Source organism: Garra rufa, chromosome 13, assembly GCF_049309525.1.
Source record: "Garra rufa chromosome 13, GarRuf1.0, whole genome shotgun sequence".
NCBI lineage: Eukaryota > Metazoa > Chordata > Actinopteri > Cypriniformes > Cyprinidae > Garra > Garra rufa.
Window position 1 is genome coordinate 18,947,058 of NC_133373.1, and position 14,396 is coordinate 18,961,453.

The following is a 14,396-nucleotide window of genomic DNA, read 5'->3' on the forward strand; positions in this document are numbered from 1 at the left end:
TATCGAACACTGCCCATCCTTCACGAAACCCCAGCACTCGAGGACACCAGATCCCCCTTTTTTTTGGACACTTTATCCCCCCTTTGGACACTTTTCTTTCATTTTCTGTTTAATAAAAGCCTCTCCGAGGCCTGACGCCACACCCACTGTGTCTGTCGTTTGCTCCTCCCGCCACAATATATATATATATATATATATATATATATATATATATATATATATATATATATATATATATATATATATATATATGCACACATTTTTACATTGTTTTTATATTAAACATTATGTTAACCTACTGTACTTGTAGTCTTCAACCTTATAATGATCAACAACAGTAACGTTAAACTAATTATTAAAAGCTTTGAGATATAAAGCAAAGTAATTTGCATTAGAACAAACTATCGTAATATACATAACTACGTTATATAAAGCATAGATAAACATATGATGAATTACATTTACCACCGCAATCTTCTCTTGCCTAAAGGAAATTACTTAATGCTGATTGGCCTTCTTAAAGTTTGTTTGACGGTTTGTAAACCAACTGAAAAGTTACCGCCACCAGCTGGACTGGAGTGTGGAACAAAAGTTTAACGCTGATTGGCCAATACAGTAAAAGCGAGACCAATGAGAAACCTTTTGGCACGCCCCTACCTTTCGGCACGCCCATTGCTCCAGGCTGCAGCTACCCCTGTCTCGTTTAGAACGCAATGAGCAATCCAGTCATTATATAGATCAGTGGTCTGACCTATATTTGGCCTATTAAGTAAAAATGATCATACTTAATAGAAGAACAACTGAACATTCAGTCAAGAAACTGTGCAAAATATGAGTTACTCTTAAATTGTAAGGCATTTATTTTACTTACTTAGGAAATGTGGATTGAAAAAGAAAAAAAAAAACATTTTTTATGACTTTGTAGTGTTGTTTATTTGTAAATGCTAGTCCATTGTTTTTCAAACACATGATGTCATTGACCACCCAGCAACGGTTTGAAGGTACAGAGGTGAAAGTCCAGAACATAAATGGGATGGGCTGGCAGGAGACGTCAGTGCTGTTTGAAAGTGTTTACTTTTAAAATGCTCGTATGGAAATGAGTTTTCTCTGTCCTGCTGCTGATCTTGAGTTTACTTTTATGAGCTGAAAGGTAGACAGGAGACATTGACTCAGAGCAAGTATGGGTTTATTGTTTGTTTGTCTTTTGACAGTTTTTAATAAATTTAACTTTGGAGCTTAAGAAAGTGCTTTTAAAATCATATATGTATATTTCTTGCAGTAATGTCCTTTTGTTAGGTTCAGTTCGATCAATATGGTTGTAAGGCCATTCCCTGGACATGCACAAAAGACAATTTTTAAAAGGCATGCATGCATTTCAGGCACATCAGACTAAAAGAGTTTTGGATGAATGTCCATTGTAAATTCTTGATTGTAAATCACTTCTTTCTTGCTGATAATTTATGGATTATGCCTGTTTTACACATACTTGTTTGCAGTGTGTATGTAGCCTGTGTGCGGTACGTATGCAATGCAGAAGCAGCACAGGCTCAGTGTGCTTTTTCATTGAGCAGTCCGCTACTGATCTGCAGCTGTATACCACAAACACAGCCATTATCCATTATTTTTATTTAAATCCAAATGTTATTACTGAAAATGCTTTTCAGCACTGTTTCTCTTTTACACAGTACACTAACACAATCTTTCTTAAACTTATTCACAAAAAACAATGTATTATTCAATCTAGATTCATATATCAAGTTGCTCAAGCATGTGGCAAAACATTTAAACAGCCTATAGCCTAGAGGAGAGTGGGGCACAATCTAACACTTTTTGACTTTTAAATTGACTTCACTCATGTCTATTACAAATGTGTTTTTTTTTTTTCATAATTACAGTGTATACTTTTTTCTTTATTTACAGCAAGAAGAATGGAAGTGAAATGTGACAATATGTCCCATAGTTAGAGTATTGCAACTTGACCTATGACAATTTAAAGTCTTTTTTAATCTAATAAAAAAGAATACAACCAAGACTAAATTATTTTGACAATAAAATAATTGTTTTTTTAAGAATTAATTTGGGAGTTTAACAATGAACACATCGCATTGTGTGCCTGAAAGTTGTCAGTAAGCTTTTTTAGAGGGGAACCAAACATCCTGTTTATAGCCTAACCATTTGTAATTTCTTACATAAAACAAGTGTGCTAATAATAAAATAGTAGGTATAAATTAAAATGAGGACAGAAGTGGCGTTTAAGATATAAGATATAGCGTGACTTTTGACTTGTTGTGTTATAAGGAATATTAGTCATCTGGGTGAAAAATTCATTGTGATTGTCTATGATGTGCAGATAAATCACTCGCTTTGTCTCTTTTTTGCCATTTCCACTTTAGAATCACCTCGGTTGTCCACCGCCTCTGTTGGCAGTAATGACCGGGCCACCACTGCTACACTGTCCGACAGTTCTGACTTCACAGAGGTCCAGAGGCCCGTAAGTGTGGTCTCCACCATCTCATCTGGGTCCGGTTCTTCTCGGGAAGACATTCTCTTGTCAGGTACCCTATCCACTGGTGTACCTATTGAGGACAACGTCGATCTGGAATTAACACCTGCCGCTGATCCAGATGAAACTCAGGGCACTAGTTTTGCCCAAGCAACCGCCCACTTCTTCCAGCGAAATAGCAGCAACACTGTTAACAACAACAACAACAGCGCCTCTGTTTCTAGCAGTTTCTGTCCATTTGCTGCCAACACCATGGCACCCAACCCTGAGCTCACCTACTTGGACCGTGTGGTCATGGAGATCATTGAGACAGAGCGGATGTATGTGAGAGATCTGCGGAGTATCGTAGAGGTCAGCATTAGTCTTAACCTTTCCAAACAAATGCTTATATTCAAGCGTCGATCAAATAAAATGTAATTTATTACAATATATGCTAGGGATGTAATGGTACACAAAAATTATGGTTCTAAACTGTTTTATCTTTGTCACTGCATGAATTTTCATTTATTGTAAATCTAAACAACAATTTGGGTGACATGGTTTATTTCACAGACCTGCTGCTAGATTAAAAACTTAGAAGGGTTTTCTCAGTACAGACAGAAACTGTTCTCTAAATCTGTTAATCCAGGTACCAAAGAGAAGCACCATCAGGAACTTTAACCATTTTGCTAATGTCCACCAGGCTTAGCCACAGAAGTAGATACTCTTTAAAGTAAACCTGAATGCTTCAAACGGCTGACAGGAAGAGAACCCCACAAATTGTCAATAATTTTTAAGTAGTTAAGAAGGAATGAAACATGCTACTAAATAAATAAGTACAATAAATAAACAGAAACAAATAAATAAAAAACAGAAGAAGGAAAAATAAAAAATTAACAATAGGAAAGTTTTAATGGCAAATTATAGCTGTACAGTGAAATTTGGTTAATAAATTAGTTTTATAAATCAAAGCAGTACAGTCAGCAACATAGTCTTAAGTGGAAACCACATTATTTGTAAAGCAAGTTATGTCCAGAGCACGTTACTGCATGAGTTTAGTTTACTCTATCCAGTCTGGTTTATTCTGTGTTACCCAGAGTGACCGATTTAATTCACTAATGAGTTATTTACTTAAAGCCTGTATGAAATGTAAATTAATCTATTTTCTAAATGTTGGTGATCTTATTGTGAATGATTCATCCAAGAATATGTAGACTTCTCTCTGGTGACATATACACAGACTTTCCTAATCATTTAGTCTACTTAAACCACGGCACCTTTCTTATAATCAACTGCATGTTTGCATTTAGATCTACCGCCATCCAATCAGCAACTGATGAATAGAACCAAGTCCCCACGCCACACAATACAGAAATAAAGATCTGCTGATACTTCTGTTACATCTCAACATTAAGCTGATTATTCCATTAGGAGTTCAGTTTAGTGCACTGAAATCAAGAAGGTGTGTATTTAAACCCACCAGACAATATAGGTCATATCACTGCTAATACATTAAGTTTAATTCCCCTGCTACTGTATTCATACCTGAATACATGCTTTTTTTTATTATTATTATATGTTGAATGTTTCTAAAGTATAGGAGCTGCGTATTATGACTTGTTAGCAGTCAGACATCCAGTGTCCTGGGATTATCATGTTATGTAACATCAGGTTTGACAATTGGATTGTGCCAATTGAGTCCTTCAAGTACAACACAATGTCACACAGCTTGAAGTGAGATTACAGTGTAAAAAAAAGCCTATTCCATTTTAAAACTACATTTTGAAGTTGCATTTAAAAAAAAACACAAAAGCATGCATCACAATTTTATTTATTTAAAAGATTATTATTAATTATTTATTTATTTCCATTGATATTGTTAGAGTAAAAATTTAATAAAATTTACATTTAAAGGCATAATTTGTCTAGGAACAGCAGTCTGTATTCTTTTTGTAGACTAAACACTGTTTGCTAAAGACTAAATTGTAAACCTGACATTGCCAAATTTAGAAGCATTGAAAACAAAACTGTTATTCAAAGTTTGAATTACTTATGCACATAAATTGAGCAAAGCATCACTATTAGAATGCACCATAAGATTATAATCACTGAAGCTGGAGACTGAAGACTACATACAGTGTTCTGTTACTTGCGTCCTGTAATTGGCTATGTTGATTTATTGTTGTGTGCAAGTATGTGACATGACATATCTATTGTTGTCTGCATTGTTACTTGTTGTTATTTGTGTACATTGCATAGGTGTTTAACAACAATACAATGCAATGCCTGTGCAGTACAGCTTTCTTTTAAGGCCTTTAAACTGTAGTTTGCCAAAGACTAAAATCTGCACAGAATCATGCCACACTGCGCCACATACATAGTTTTCCATTACATTACATTCTATTTGTCCCAGGTCATTGTAATTGCCTTCACTGACTTAAACCTAGATGCATAGTGTACAAGTGTATTGTGTATACAAATTTTGGATCTCTCTTCTAACAAGTTGATCTGAATCAGCTATGTTAAATAAGGGAGACATGCAAAATGTGCAGAGAACGGGGTCCCCAAGAATGCAATTTGAGAACCAGTGACTTAAGGAACTTTTGGTCCTTTAATTTTTTTTGTTGTAAAGCCGAACAGAACTAAGGGGAAAAATTCATGAATTAAAAGGAAACACCAAATGAGATGTTTAAAGGAACAGTTACCCAAAAATGAAAATTCTGTCAGCATTTACTCACCCTCAAACTGTTTTAAACCCTTATTAATTTCTTTCTTTTGTTTTTATTTTAAAGAATGTGGGTAACCAAACAGTTGCTGGACTACATGGACTGTTATAGTCTTTTTAAGGGGGAAAAACTGTACAGCAACTTTCAAGCGCACAGAGACATCTGAATGATGTAATCCATTAAGGGAAGGAATTAAAGCCTTTTATTAGAGATAGACACACTACTTATAAATACCTTATAAATAGGGCTAATTTCTGATCAGAGCTCGGAATAAAGTGTTTTAGTGATAAAATGATGTGGGTCATTAAGATATAACTGCTTTTATCTCCCATGTGGCATTTCTAAATTTGCCTTTCATTATGCAGTACTGAACATGAAATGATTATACTCTAAATTCTCTAGATTATTTAAAACCACTTTTTAAATCAGTTTGAGATTTATTTACATGTAATCATCGAGGTGACTTTTGCAAGTTTGCAAATTTTAGGTAGACTTGAGTTTCTATTAATCTAGAGAATCACATTAATAAAACTCCAGAATGAGAATTATAATACCAAATAGTCTGCCAATACATTTTAGAATATGCAGATATGCAATTCATTTTTAAATCAATAATATGACTGAATTTTTTCGCCTAATGGAAAATTGTTCTGAGCTTAATTACAGAAATTTACAATATGCTCTTATGTCTCTTTTGCATGTAGCTACATCTTAAAGTTTATTTTGTCAGAAAAAAGTTTACAGTGCTTATTTTTAGAATATGCAGATATGCAATTCATTTTTAAATAAATAATATGACTGATTTTTTTCACCTAATGGAAAATTGTTCTGAGCTTAATTACAGAAATTTACAATATGCTCTTATGTCTCTTTTGCATGTAGCTACATCTTAAAGTTTATTTTGTCAGAAAAAAGTTTACAGTGCTTATTTTTAGAACTTTACTGTAACAATTGGGAACTCCTTCAAAACCCTTCAAATTAAAACTGAGATCTACAAGAATGATAGTGTAGTAGTATAATGTTTATTATTATTATTATTATTATTATTATTATTATTATTATTATAAACATCTCGGTTATGTATGTAACCCTCGTTCCCTGAAGGAGGGAACGGAGACGTCACGTTGGTGACTGACGAATTGGGATCTCGCTTAGAGTGTGAATGTTAGTTATGTAAACTAAATGAGCCAATGCACATTGCCATGCGATGATTGCATCCAGCTGCCGCTCATCGCAGCACGAGCATAAGAAGCAGCAGGTGCAACTCATACTCAGGTTTTGGCTGAGGAGCCGAGCCAGTGACCTGGCACTCAGCGGTGGTACAGCAGCCATGGTGACAGGACATTATGTCTTCGTACCCTCCTTCAGGGAACGAGGGTTACATACGTAAACCGAGCAGGCTGAGGTGCTGCCACCTGCGGTCGGGTCTTTTTGATCCTGGAACATGGATGTGTCCAACGGCCTCAGTCTGCTTCTGTGTGGCAGAGAACTGCTAGGTGAGGTTCTCCACCATGTCGCCAAAGAGGCCAGTCTGGGACACGGGGGTGTTTAGCAACCACGTTTTGTCGGTCCCCCTCATGTTGATCGGACACAGCCAGAGATGACGCTCCTGGACCACCATAGTAGACATCACAACCATGCGAGGTCAAAGGTGATGTGGAGTACTCTGAGAACTTCCAGGTTGTGACCACCCTCGTGCAGGTCCTTCAGTGCCGTGGCCTGATGAACCTGCAGCAACGCCATGGCATGTAAGGTTGGGTCGGGTAGGCACTGCCAATAAGGGCCGACAAATGCCTACAGGCCCGGGAGGGGAGCAACGGGCTGTCCTGCCGGGTGGAAGCGGCACCGGGACACAATTGCATCTCCACTACACATTCCACCGGCGGGACAGCTGTAATCCCGCGCTGGTCTGCCATCGAGGGTGGTGAGGGAGGATGTGCCACTGGAGCGGTTTCTGGCAGTAAAAGGTGCCATCCACGTCCCAGTGAGCGAGCCACCCGAAGATACCAATCGTCCAACCGGGAGGGTTCGGGATGTGATAGAGGTTTCCATTCAAGCCCTACCCACTCGGCGGCCTGGGCAAGCATAGCCATCATCTCTGGGTCAACATCCGGCACCGCTGACCACCCGGTGGACGGTAGCGTACTCGGCTCATCCTCCCAAGAGAGGTCTGGCTCACCCTCCGATGTTGTGATCGACATCCGATCGTTGGGGGTAGCCCCAAAGGATACAAGTGGTACCTCACAGGGAAGTTTAGTCGGTTCTTTTGGCAGCTCCACTGGCTGCAAAGTGTCGGTGGATGGAGGAACCCTCGTTGTTGGGGAGTTCCTCATTGTCACCATCAGACCAGTCAGCTCTCTGCCAGAGATAGAATCCCCCAGTTGTTTGCAGGGGCAGATCTGGGCAGAGGCACTGGAACCGACATCCGAAACGGAAACGGAGTCTGGAAACGGAGTCTGGTCCGCAACTCTGCCATGGTCATACTCCCGCAATGAGAGCATGACTCATCCACAAAAGCTGCCTCAGCGTGCTTAATGCCCAGACACGTGAGGCAGCAATCGTCACAATCACCCGCTTCACAAGAGCACACTGAACTCGTTTCAGTTTCTTCAGTGGAGACCAGAACAATGTTGAACCGATCGGCTCCGAAACGAAAATATGGGTTGCACCTGCTGCTTGCTTATGCTTGTTCCGTTACGAGCGGCAGCTGGATGCAATCATCGCATGCCAATGTGCATTGGCTTGTTTAGTTTACACTCGAAGTGGATTGGTCTAATTGAGTGACCAGCTGATGGGAAACACAGAATTAAGACTAACCGTGTGTCCCAATGTTCATACTATCCATACTAAATAGTATGTGAGATTACAATAAGTGTGTCCCAAAGCATAGTATGCTGAAAAAAGTATGCTAAAATTCCCCAGATGGTCTACTATTTCAGGTTGTTTTTTGAAGTGTGGATCTGTGCACACTCTAATGGCTAATATTGCCCACAATCCATTGCGCTTTGGCAAAGGATTTGGTCCGGAACTACAAACACAAATAAAATGTAAAAAAAACTACTACAAACATGGCGAATGTGCGCAACCAGCTTTTAGGTAGAGATGTTTAGAAAATGGCTAATAATCAACATTTAACCTGGTCAAAAATATTTGATGTTATCTGTTTTATATTTCGTCTGCAACAGCAATGAGAACTTCTATAAATATCATTTCATAATCACACTTTTTAATGCAATAAGTAAATTAAATGAAATTAAATGTGAAGGATGTTAACTGTGACTAGATGATTACGGCCAGTTTACAGTGACAAGGTGCGTGTATCGATGCGACAGAGTGTCTGTTAAAGATGCAGTTGTGTGATGTGGTAGTATGTACCAAAGCTTGCCTACTCTTTCACTTTTGAGTGTGTACTTTTTCTTCACCAAAAGAGTACATACTTTAAGGGCTTAGTATAAGTAGGCACACTGGGACGCAGCATCAAAGATGAGCAGTGAATGGATAATGACACAATAATGTTCATGATGGTTTCTATTCCGCCACCAGAGGCTGCTGTTATACTGTACAACCAAGAATAGCTTTTAGAAGCCTCCAGTACAGAGTCAGATCATAGAAAAACACAATGGGATGGGGGCGGGGTATTGCAAACAATGGCATTGATTTTTTGCAGATAATCTCTTGTGTTGATTGATCTGTAAAACTTGTATATGAGCCAGCTTCTGTTTCTTTATTATAAACTTATATTGCCATTTTTTTTTTTACATTAGAGCTTAAATCTATTGTTTACTTTATCTTCTACTTTTATGTAGTTGTACATTTTTAAATCAGGTATCAAAATTATACACTATAAAAAAAAAGTAAATGTATAAAATATATAGAAAATATGGATTTTGGTTTGGTACTTTTGTGCTGTTTAAGTTTACACCATTTTGATTTCATGCAAGTCAAAAGCATTCTTGAATATTCAAGACTGATTTTCTCTTTGCAGGACTACCTTGCTCACATTATAGACACAGGAGATCTTCCCATCAAGCCAGAACAGGTGTGTGCTCTGTTTGGAAATATAGAGGACATCTATGAGTTTAACAGGTAAGAAATCATTCATTATTAGTTTGTTTTTGCAGCTCAATGAAACTGAAACCAGCACCAGTCATTTACTGATGCATGTACAGACTACATAGGAATAGATAGGGTTTCTATACAAAGAGCAATCTTAACTTTAAGACATTATAATGTTGTAATTAGGGCCGGGACTTTAACGCGTTAATTTAGATTAATTAATTACACAAAAATAACGCGTTAATTTTTTTTAACGCATTTTAATCGCACTTAATTTTGCACCGCGGAACGTTTCTCACTGGATGAGTTTCAGCGGCGGACCAATTATACTGGAGCACCAACTAACAGAATGCGCATATCACCGCAGCACATCGAGCCTCAAGTATCACCTCAATGCTTTTACAGAAGGTCTACCTACCTATAGGGTACCTGAATTTCGGAAATGTAGGCTAGTATATTTCTAAATATCCCAGTGTTTCCCGTACCATCATCTTAGGGGGGCGCGTTTACAATGTCTCCTCCAAGAAAACGGACTGGATCGCGGACTCCATTCATAAAAACCGAATTTACTATAGCGCGGAATGCCACGTAAATTCGTCGATTTTTGGATTGATAAATCAAAAGTTGGTCTGTCACTTAATTCAAATCGCCATATGGACTAGTGTCTGAAAACTGAAATGCAAAAAGACCGTTTTAATATGAATCCTGCACTGTTTGCCACTGTATGTTAGAATGGCAGAGACGCGTTTTTTTATACTGCACGCGTGATGCTCCCGTTAATTTTTGGCATTTGTATCTCACATGAACAGATCTCAATCTCCAAAGCTACTGTCAGTGTCACTTTTAACGTTTCATTTGAGAAAACTAGCATCATATCATACTTTACACACGGCAACCTGTCAAAATAAAAGTACGGTTTAACGTGAAACACAGCAATATTCCTATTTAAATAGACAAAAAACATTATATATATTAAAAAATTAATATAACAACAAGATTAACCACTTAATTGTAGAAAAAAATACTATGATTATTATTATGTATTGATTTTAACAGAAAACCTCTGTTTGTTTGCCAAAAATTAAAAAGGTTTATTTTTCATTTGATTAAAAATAAATAAATGTTTATGCTTTCATTTGATTATGAGAAAAATTAAAACACAATAATTTATTTAAAAAAAAAAAAAGCAAAAGATTGTAAAGCCCTATTGTTCAAAATGCTAAAATAGAGAGTTTTGGATTTATTTTTGAACTGAAATAAATGTTTTCGTTATGGGAAACGCTGTATCATATTGCTACAGTTAATGGCAATATTGCACTGGTCTGTTGGACTTGGTTGAACAAAAATAAACAATATTTTGTTGCTTCAGTTTATGTATTCAGTCATTATTCAATGGTAACTAAAAATCCATATGAAAAAACTCACTTCTCACTGTTCTCAGGTCAAATATTTATATGCGATTAAAATGCGATTAATTTCGATTAATTAATTACAAAGCCTCTGATTAATTAGATTAATTTTTTTAATCGAGTCCCGGCCCTAGTTGTAATGTAATTTCTTATTTAATGAACATGGTGATGACTAAAGGCCCATTTACACCAAGAATGATAGTGATAGTATAATTTTATTAAAGCCTACACCAAAAGATGATAACATTTGTTTTGTCTATTGCAGGGTAATGTCATCTAAATGCTGATAATTAAAGTGTCATGAAACCCCCTTGTTTTAGCACTGGTCGTTCACACCTCAGATTTGAAAAAGATATTATTGTGTCATTATCTGTTCACTGCTCATCTTTTAGTCGTAATTCTGTGTTCCTCAATCAGTTGGTCACTCCGAGTCACATCGGTGACCGACTAATTGGGATCTCGCATAGGCCTCATTTACACTGCAGGCCTTGATGCCCAATTCTGATTTGTTGCCTATATTCGATTTATTTGGTTGTCCTTTTACACATTCTTTCAATTGTGACCCATATCCGATTCATGCGTTTACACTTGCCATAGCATCTTAAACATTGCGCATGCGTTGTTGTTGTTTACCTCCTTCACATGTGCTTCCTCCTGAGAAAAAATATGTGAACAGTGCTGATCAAACGAGTCACAATTAACAAATTTTTAAAAATATGATGCATGATTTGTTGGACTATGCTACATCCATTTGAAGTCGGTAGAGTCAGCAAAGTTGATTTTGAGAGAGAATAAAGTTTTCCTCCAGTTCTTTTCTTATTATTAATTACTATATTAATAATCACAATACAGCTATTTTTTATTTTATCTTTGCTATTGTAAATAAGAACAGATGCGAAAAACAGTATAACAAATGGCCTAGAAAGAAAGAAATAATGCATTACCTTTATTATTTTACATTTAAACAAAAGCGTTCATGTGCGAAAAATAAATACTCAAATGTGCTTATTAGAAATAAATTGATTAAAACGACAAAACCAGTTTAAAGAAGTGCAGCGAGTGATTCCCTCTTTTCTTTTTTTAATGGTTAAACTAACATTAATGAGACAGACTACTGCACAGATATACTGTAATGCACGAATCAAATATAATGTTACACATCAGGTGTTTTTCCCCAACAGTTCACTTAAGACAGAACAGATTATGTTTGCGTGAATACTGAAATACTGTAATTCTGTGCATTTGTGTATTTATTGGGTTTGTGCGCTGTCGGAAGCGCATTATGCCCACAATTTGGATGACAGTCAGCGCTAGAAGTGAGCAGAGAAAAGGTAATTCTCTCAATAAATGTACAAATAAAGAAACTTAGATGTCTAATCACTATTTGGAGCATTTGGGATCATTAGACGGGGGCTTAATAAACTCATTTTTGTGAAAACCTCAACCGACATTTTTCACTTTTTCACCATTTTGTCTGTACCTAAAAATATCCTGTGCACATTTACACTCATTTTGCCAGCAAGGGTAACATAAGACGTCATTAAGCCACGGAGAAGTATCAAATTGTAGCAATTTTAATGACGTACAGAACGCAATGCCTCAGAAAATCCGATCTGCCTGTTTACATGACTGTCGCATTGGCACATATCCGATTTATTTCCACATATGAATGAGGGCTGAAACCGATCTCAAACTATCCAAATGTGTTTTTTACCTGTTTACACTGTCATAGAACAGATCCGATCTGCGTCACATATGAGCAAAAAATCGGAATTGGGTCACAATTGACAGTGTAAACGGGGCCTTAGAGCCAATGCACATTGGCATGCGATAATTTGCATCCAGCTGCCACTCGTCATGGCACAAGCACTCAAGAAATGAGTGTGTAAAACTGGAAAAGTGGGAGTGAAGAGGGTGGGAAGAGGGGAGAAAAGAACCAATATTTGCACATATTTCATTTGAAGAAGACATTATATGTGTACATACACTGTTGGAGCACAAAAGAAATATGTCCACAAAACAAGAAAAACACATGCTCCGGTCAGGATATGAACTATGAGCCGCACAGCGAATGTTCACGGCGTTCACGCAGAAACTGCCCTCTGATGCATGCTTGTCACATATTAAATATTGTTTGCTGAACAAGAACTGCACAAGAAAAACATGTTGCAATTATCTTATCTTCTTTTTTTTTTTTTTCTCCACTTCAGTTGTCTCAGGCCACACTTAAACTGTAGTTTTTTTATAGAATATATTCAATATGACTATACAACAACAACAACAATAGAGTATTATTACCAAACTCGTGGTGAGTGAAAAACATATTTTGCCACAGAACCAGTGAGACCAGGGGAAACGTTTCTCCTTTTCCAAATCTTACAGCTCTTACCTTGATGCAGTACATGTGGAGCAGAATTTACTGATCAATATGATACGCTTTTTGTCTATTTTCCAGTAAAAGTGCCTTAAAGCTGCGACTCTAGATTAAAGCTTTTACCAAGATGGGTGTGATTTCTCATGCTATTCCATAAAGATTTTATGGAGGCTTAAACACACAGGGTTCTTCAGCTTTCTTCATCTAACCAATCATCAGTATATTGTTTTTGAACATAATTGTCTGCTCGCCTGTTGTCAGGTGTTGGTCTTACTGCCGAGAGATACTTTTCTCCTCAATACCATACAGTAAGTGGGTGAATGGTTGCCATATTTCTGTTTGTGGTTCGTCACAAATGCATGACACAGAAAGTATGGACCCTCTGTATGCTGTGGTGTTTGCTGTGGTCAGCTAAGCCTTGAGTTTTGCTTTTAAATCCATTTAAACAAGGACTGAACTACACTTAATAGACAGAAGATTCAGATCCAAATTTTGTGGCAACAGTGGAATGGCAAAAGCTGTCAGTTAAAATGAAATATAATAAAGTAAATCTAACAATCAAGTATTCTTACTTTTAAAAGTATTGCAAACAAATTATTTGTTGTTTGCAATTTCAAATCACCAAAATCTGTTGTAGTGGATAGTTCACCCAAAAATGATAATTCAGTCATTGTTTTCTCACCCTGGTGTTGTCCTACCGATATTTCTTTATTGGACTACAAAACAAGAAGAAAACTAATGTGTCATATGTCATCTCAAATAAAAAAAAAATATATATACAAAAGTTTCACAGAGCGATACAATGAGATGGGAACTGTATTTTTAGTGTGTTCTGTAGGAGTACTATAGGGTTTGGTGACAAAAAGCAGAAAGGTACTTTATCATTTACCCAAACTATTGACATCGGCTGTTACTCTGTGCTCATTCCTGAGACTGTGTGAGTACTTGACCAGCTGCTCACACTGTGCATACAAAACCTTGCTTTGTTGTCATGACAACCAGAACATAACTGGGATGTACACAAAATAACTACACACAAACCTGAGTAAAATATATCTGAAGATTTTAATGGTGAAACAGATATCTATTTTGGGGTGAACTAACATCTTCTAGCACTCATGGACATATTAAGAGTGGTAAGAGATTTTAATTTTTCTCACTGACCACAGGTAGAGAAGGATTACTGACTTGCAGACTGCATGTGCTGTTAATTCCATATCATAAGGCCTTTTGCAAGCTTAACACTATAATGGCCCTAATTGGGGCTGTTTTCCTTTACAGAAGTGTGCTGAGCATGTGGTGTTTTAATAATTATCTAAATGTTTTGTGGTCTGGCTAAACATGGTTTC

The 14,396-nt window shown here is 37.0% G+C and overlaps 1 protein-coding gene across 1 annotated transcript in view; it reads left to right on the forward strand.

Annotated features, from left to right (window-relative positions):
* Window positions 1-14,396, forward strand: part of plekhg3 (pleckstrin homology and RhoGEF domain containing G3) — a 63,774-nt gene that overhangs the window by 36,025 nt on the left and 13,353 nt on the right. Inside the window, exons 3-4 of the mRNA XM_073816958.1 lie at window positions 2,394-2,854; window positions 9,194-9,294. Of these exons, the coding sequence (XP_073673059.1) occupies window positions 2,394-2,854; window positions 9,194-9,294 (562 nt within the window). The remainder of the gene's footprint in view (window positions 1-2,393; window positions 2,855-9,193; window positions 9,295-14,396) is intronic.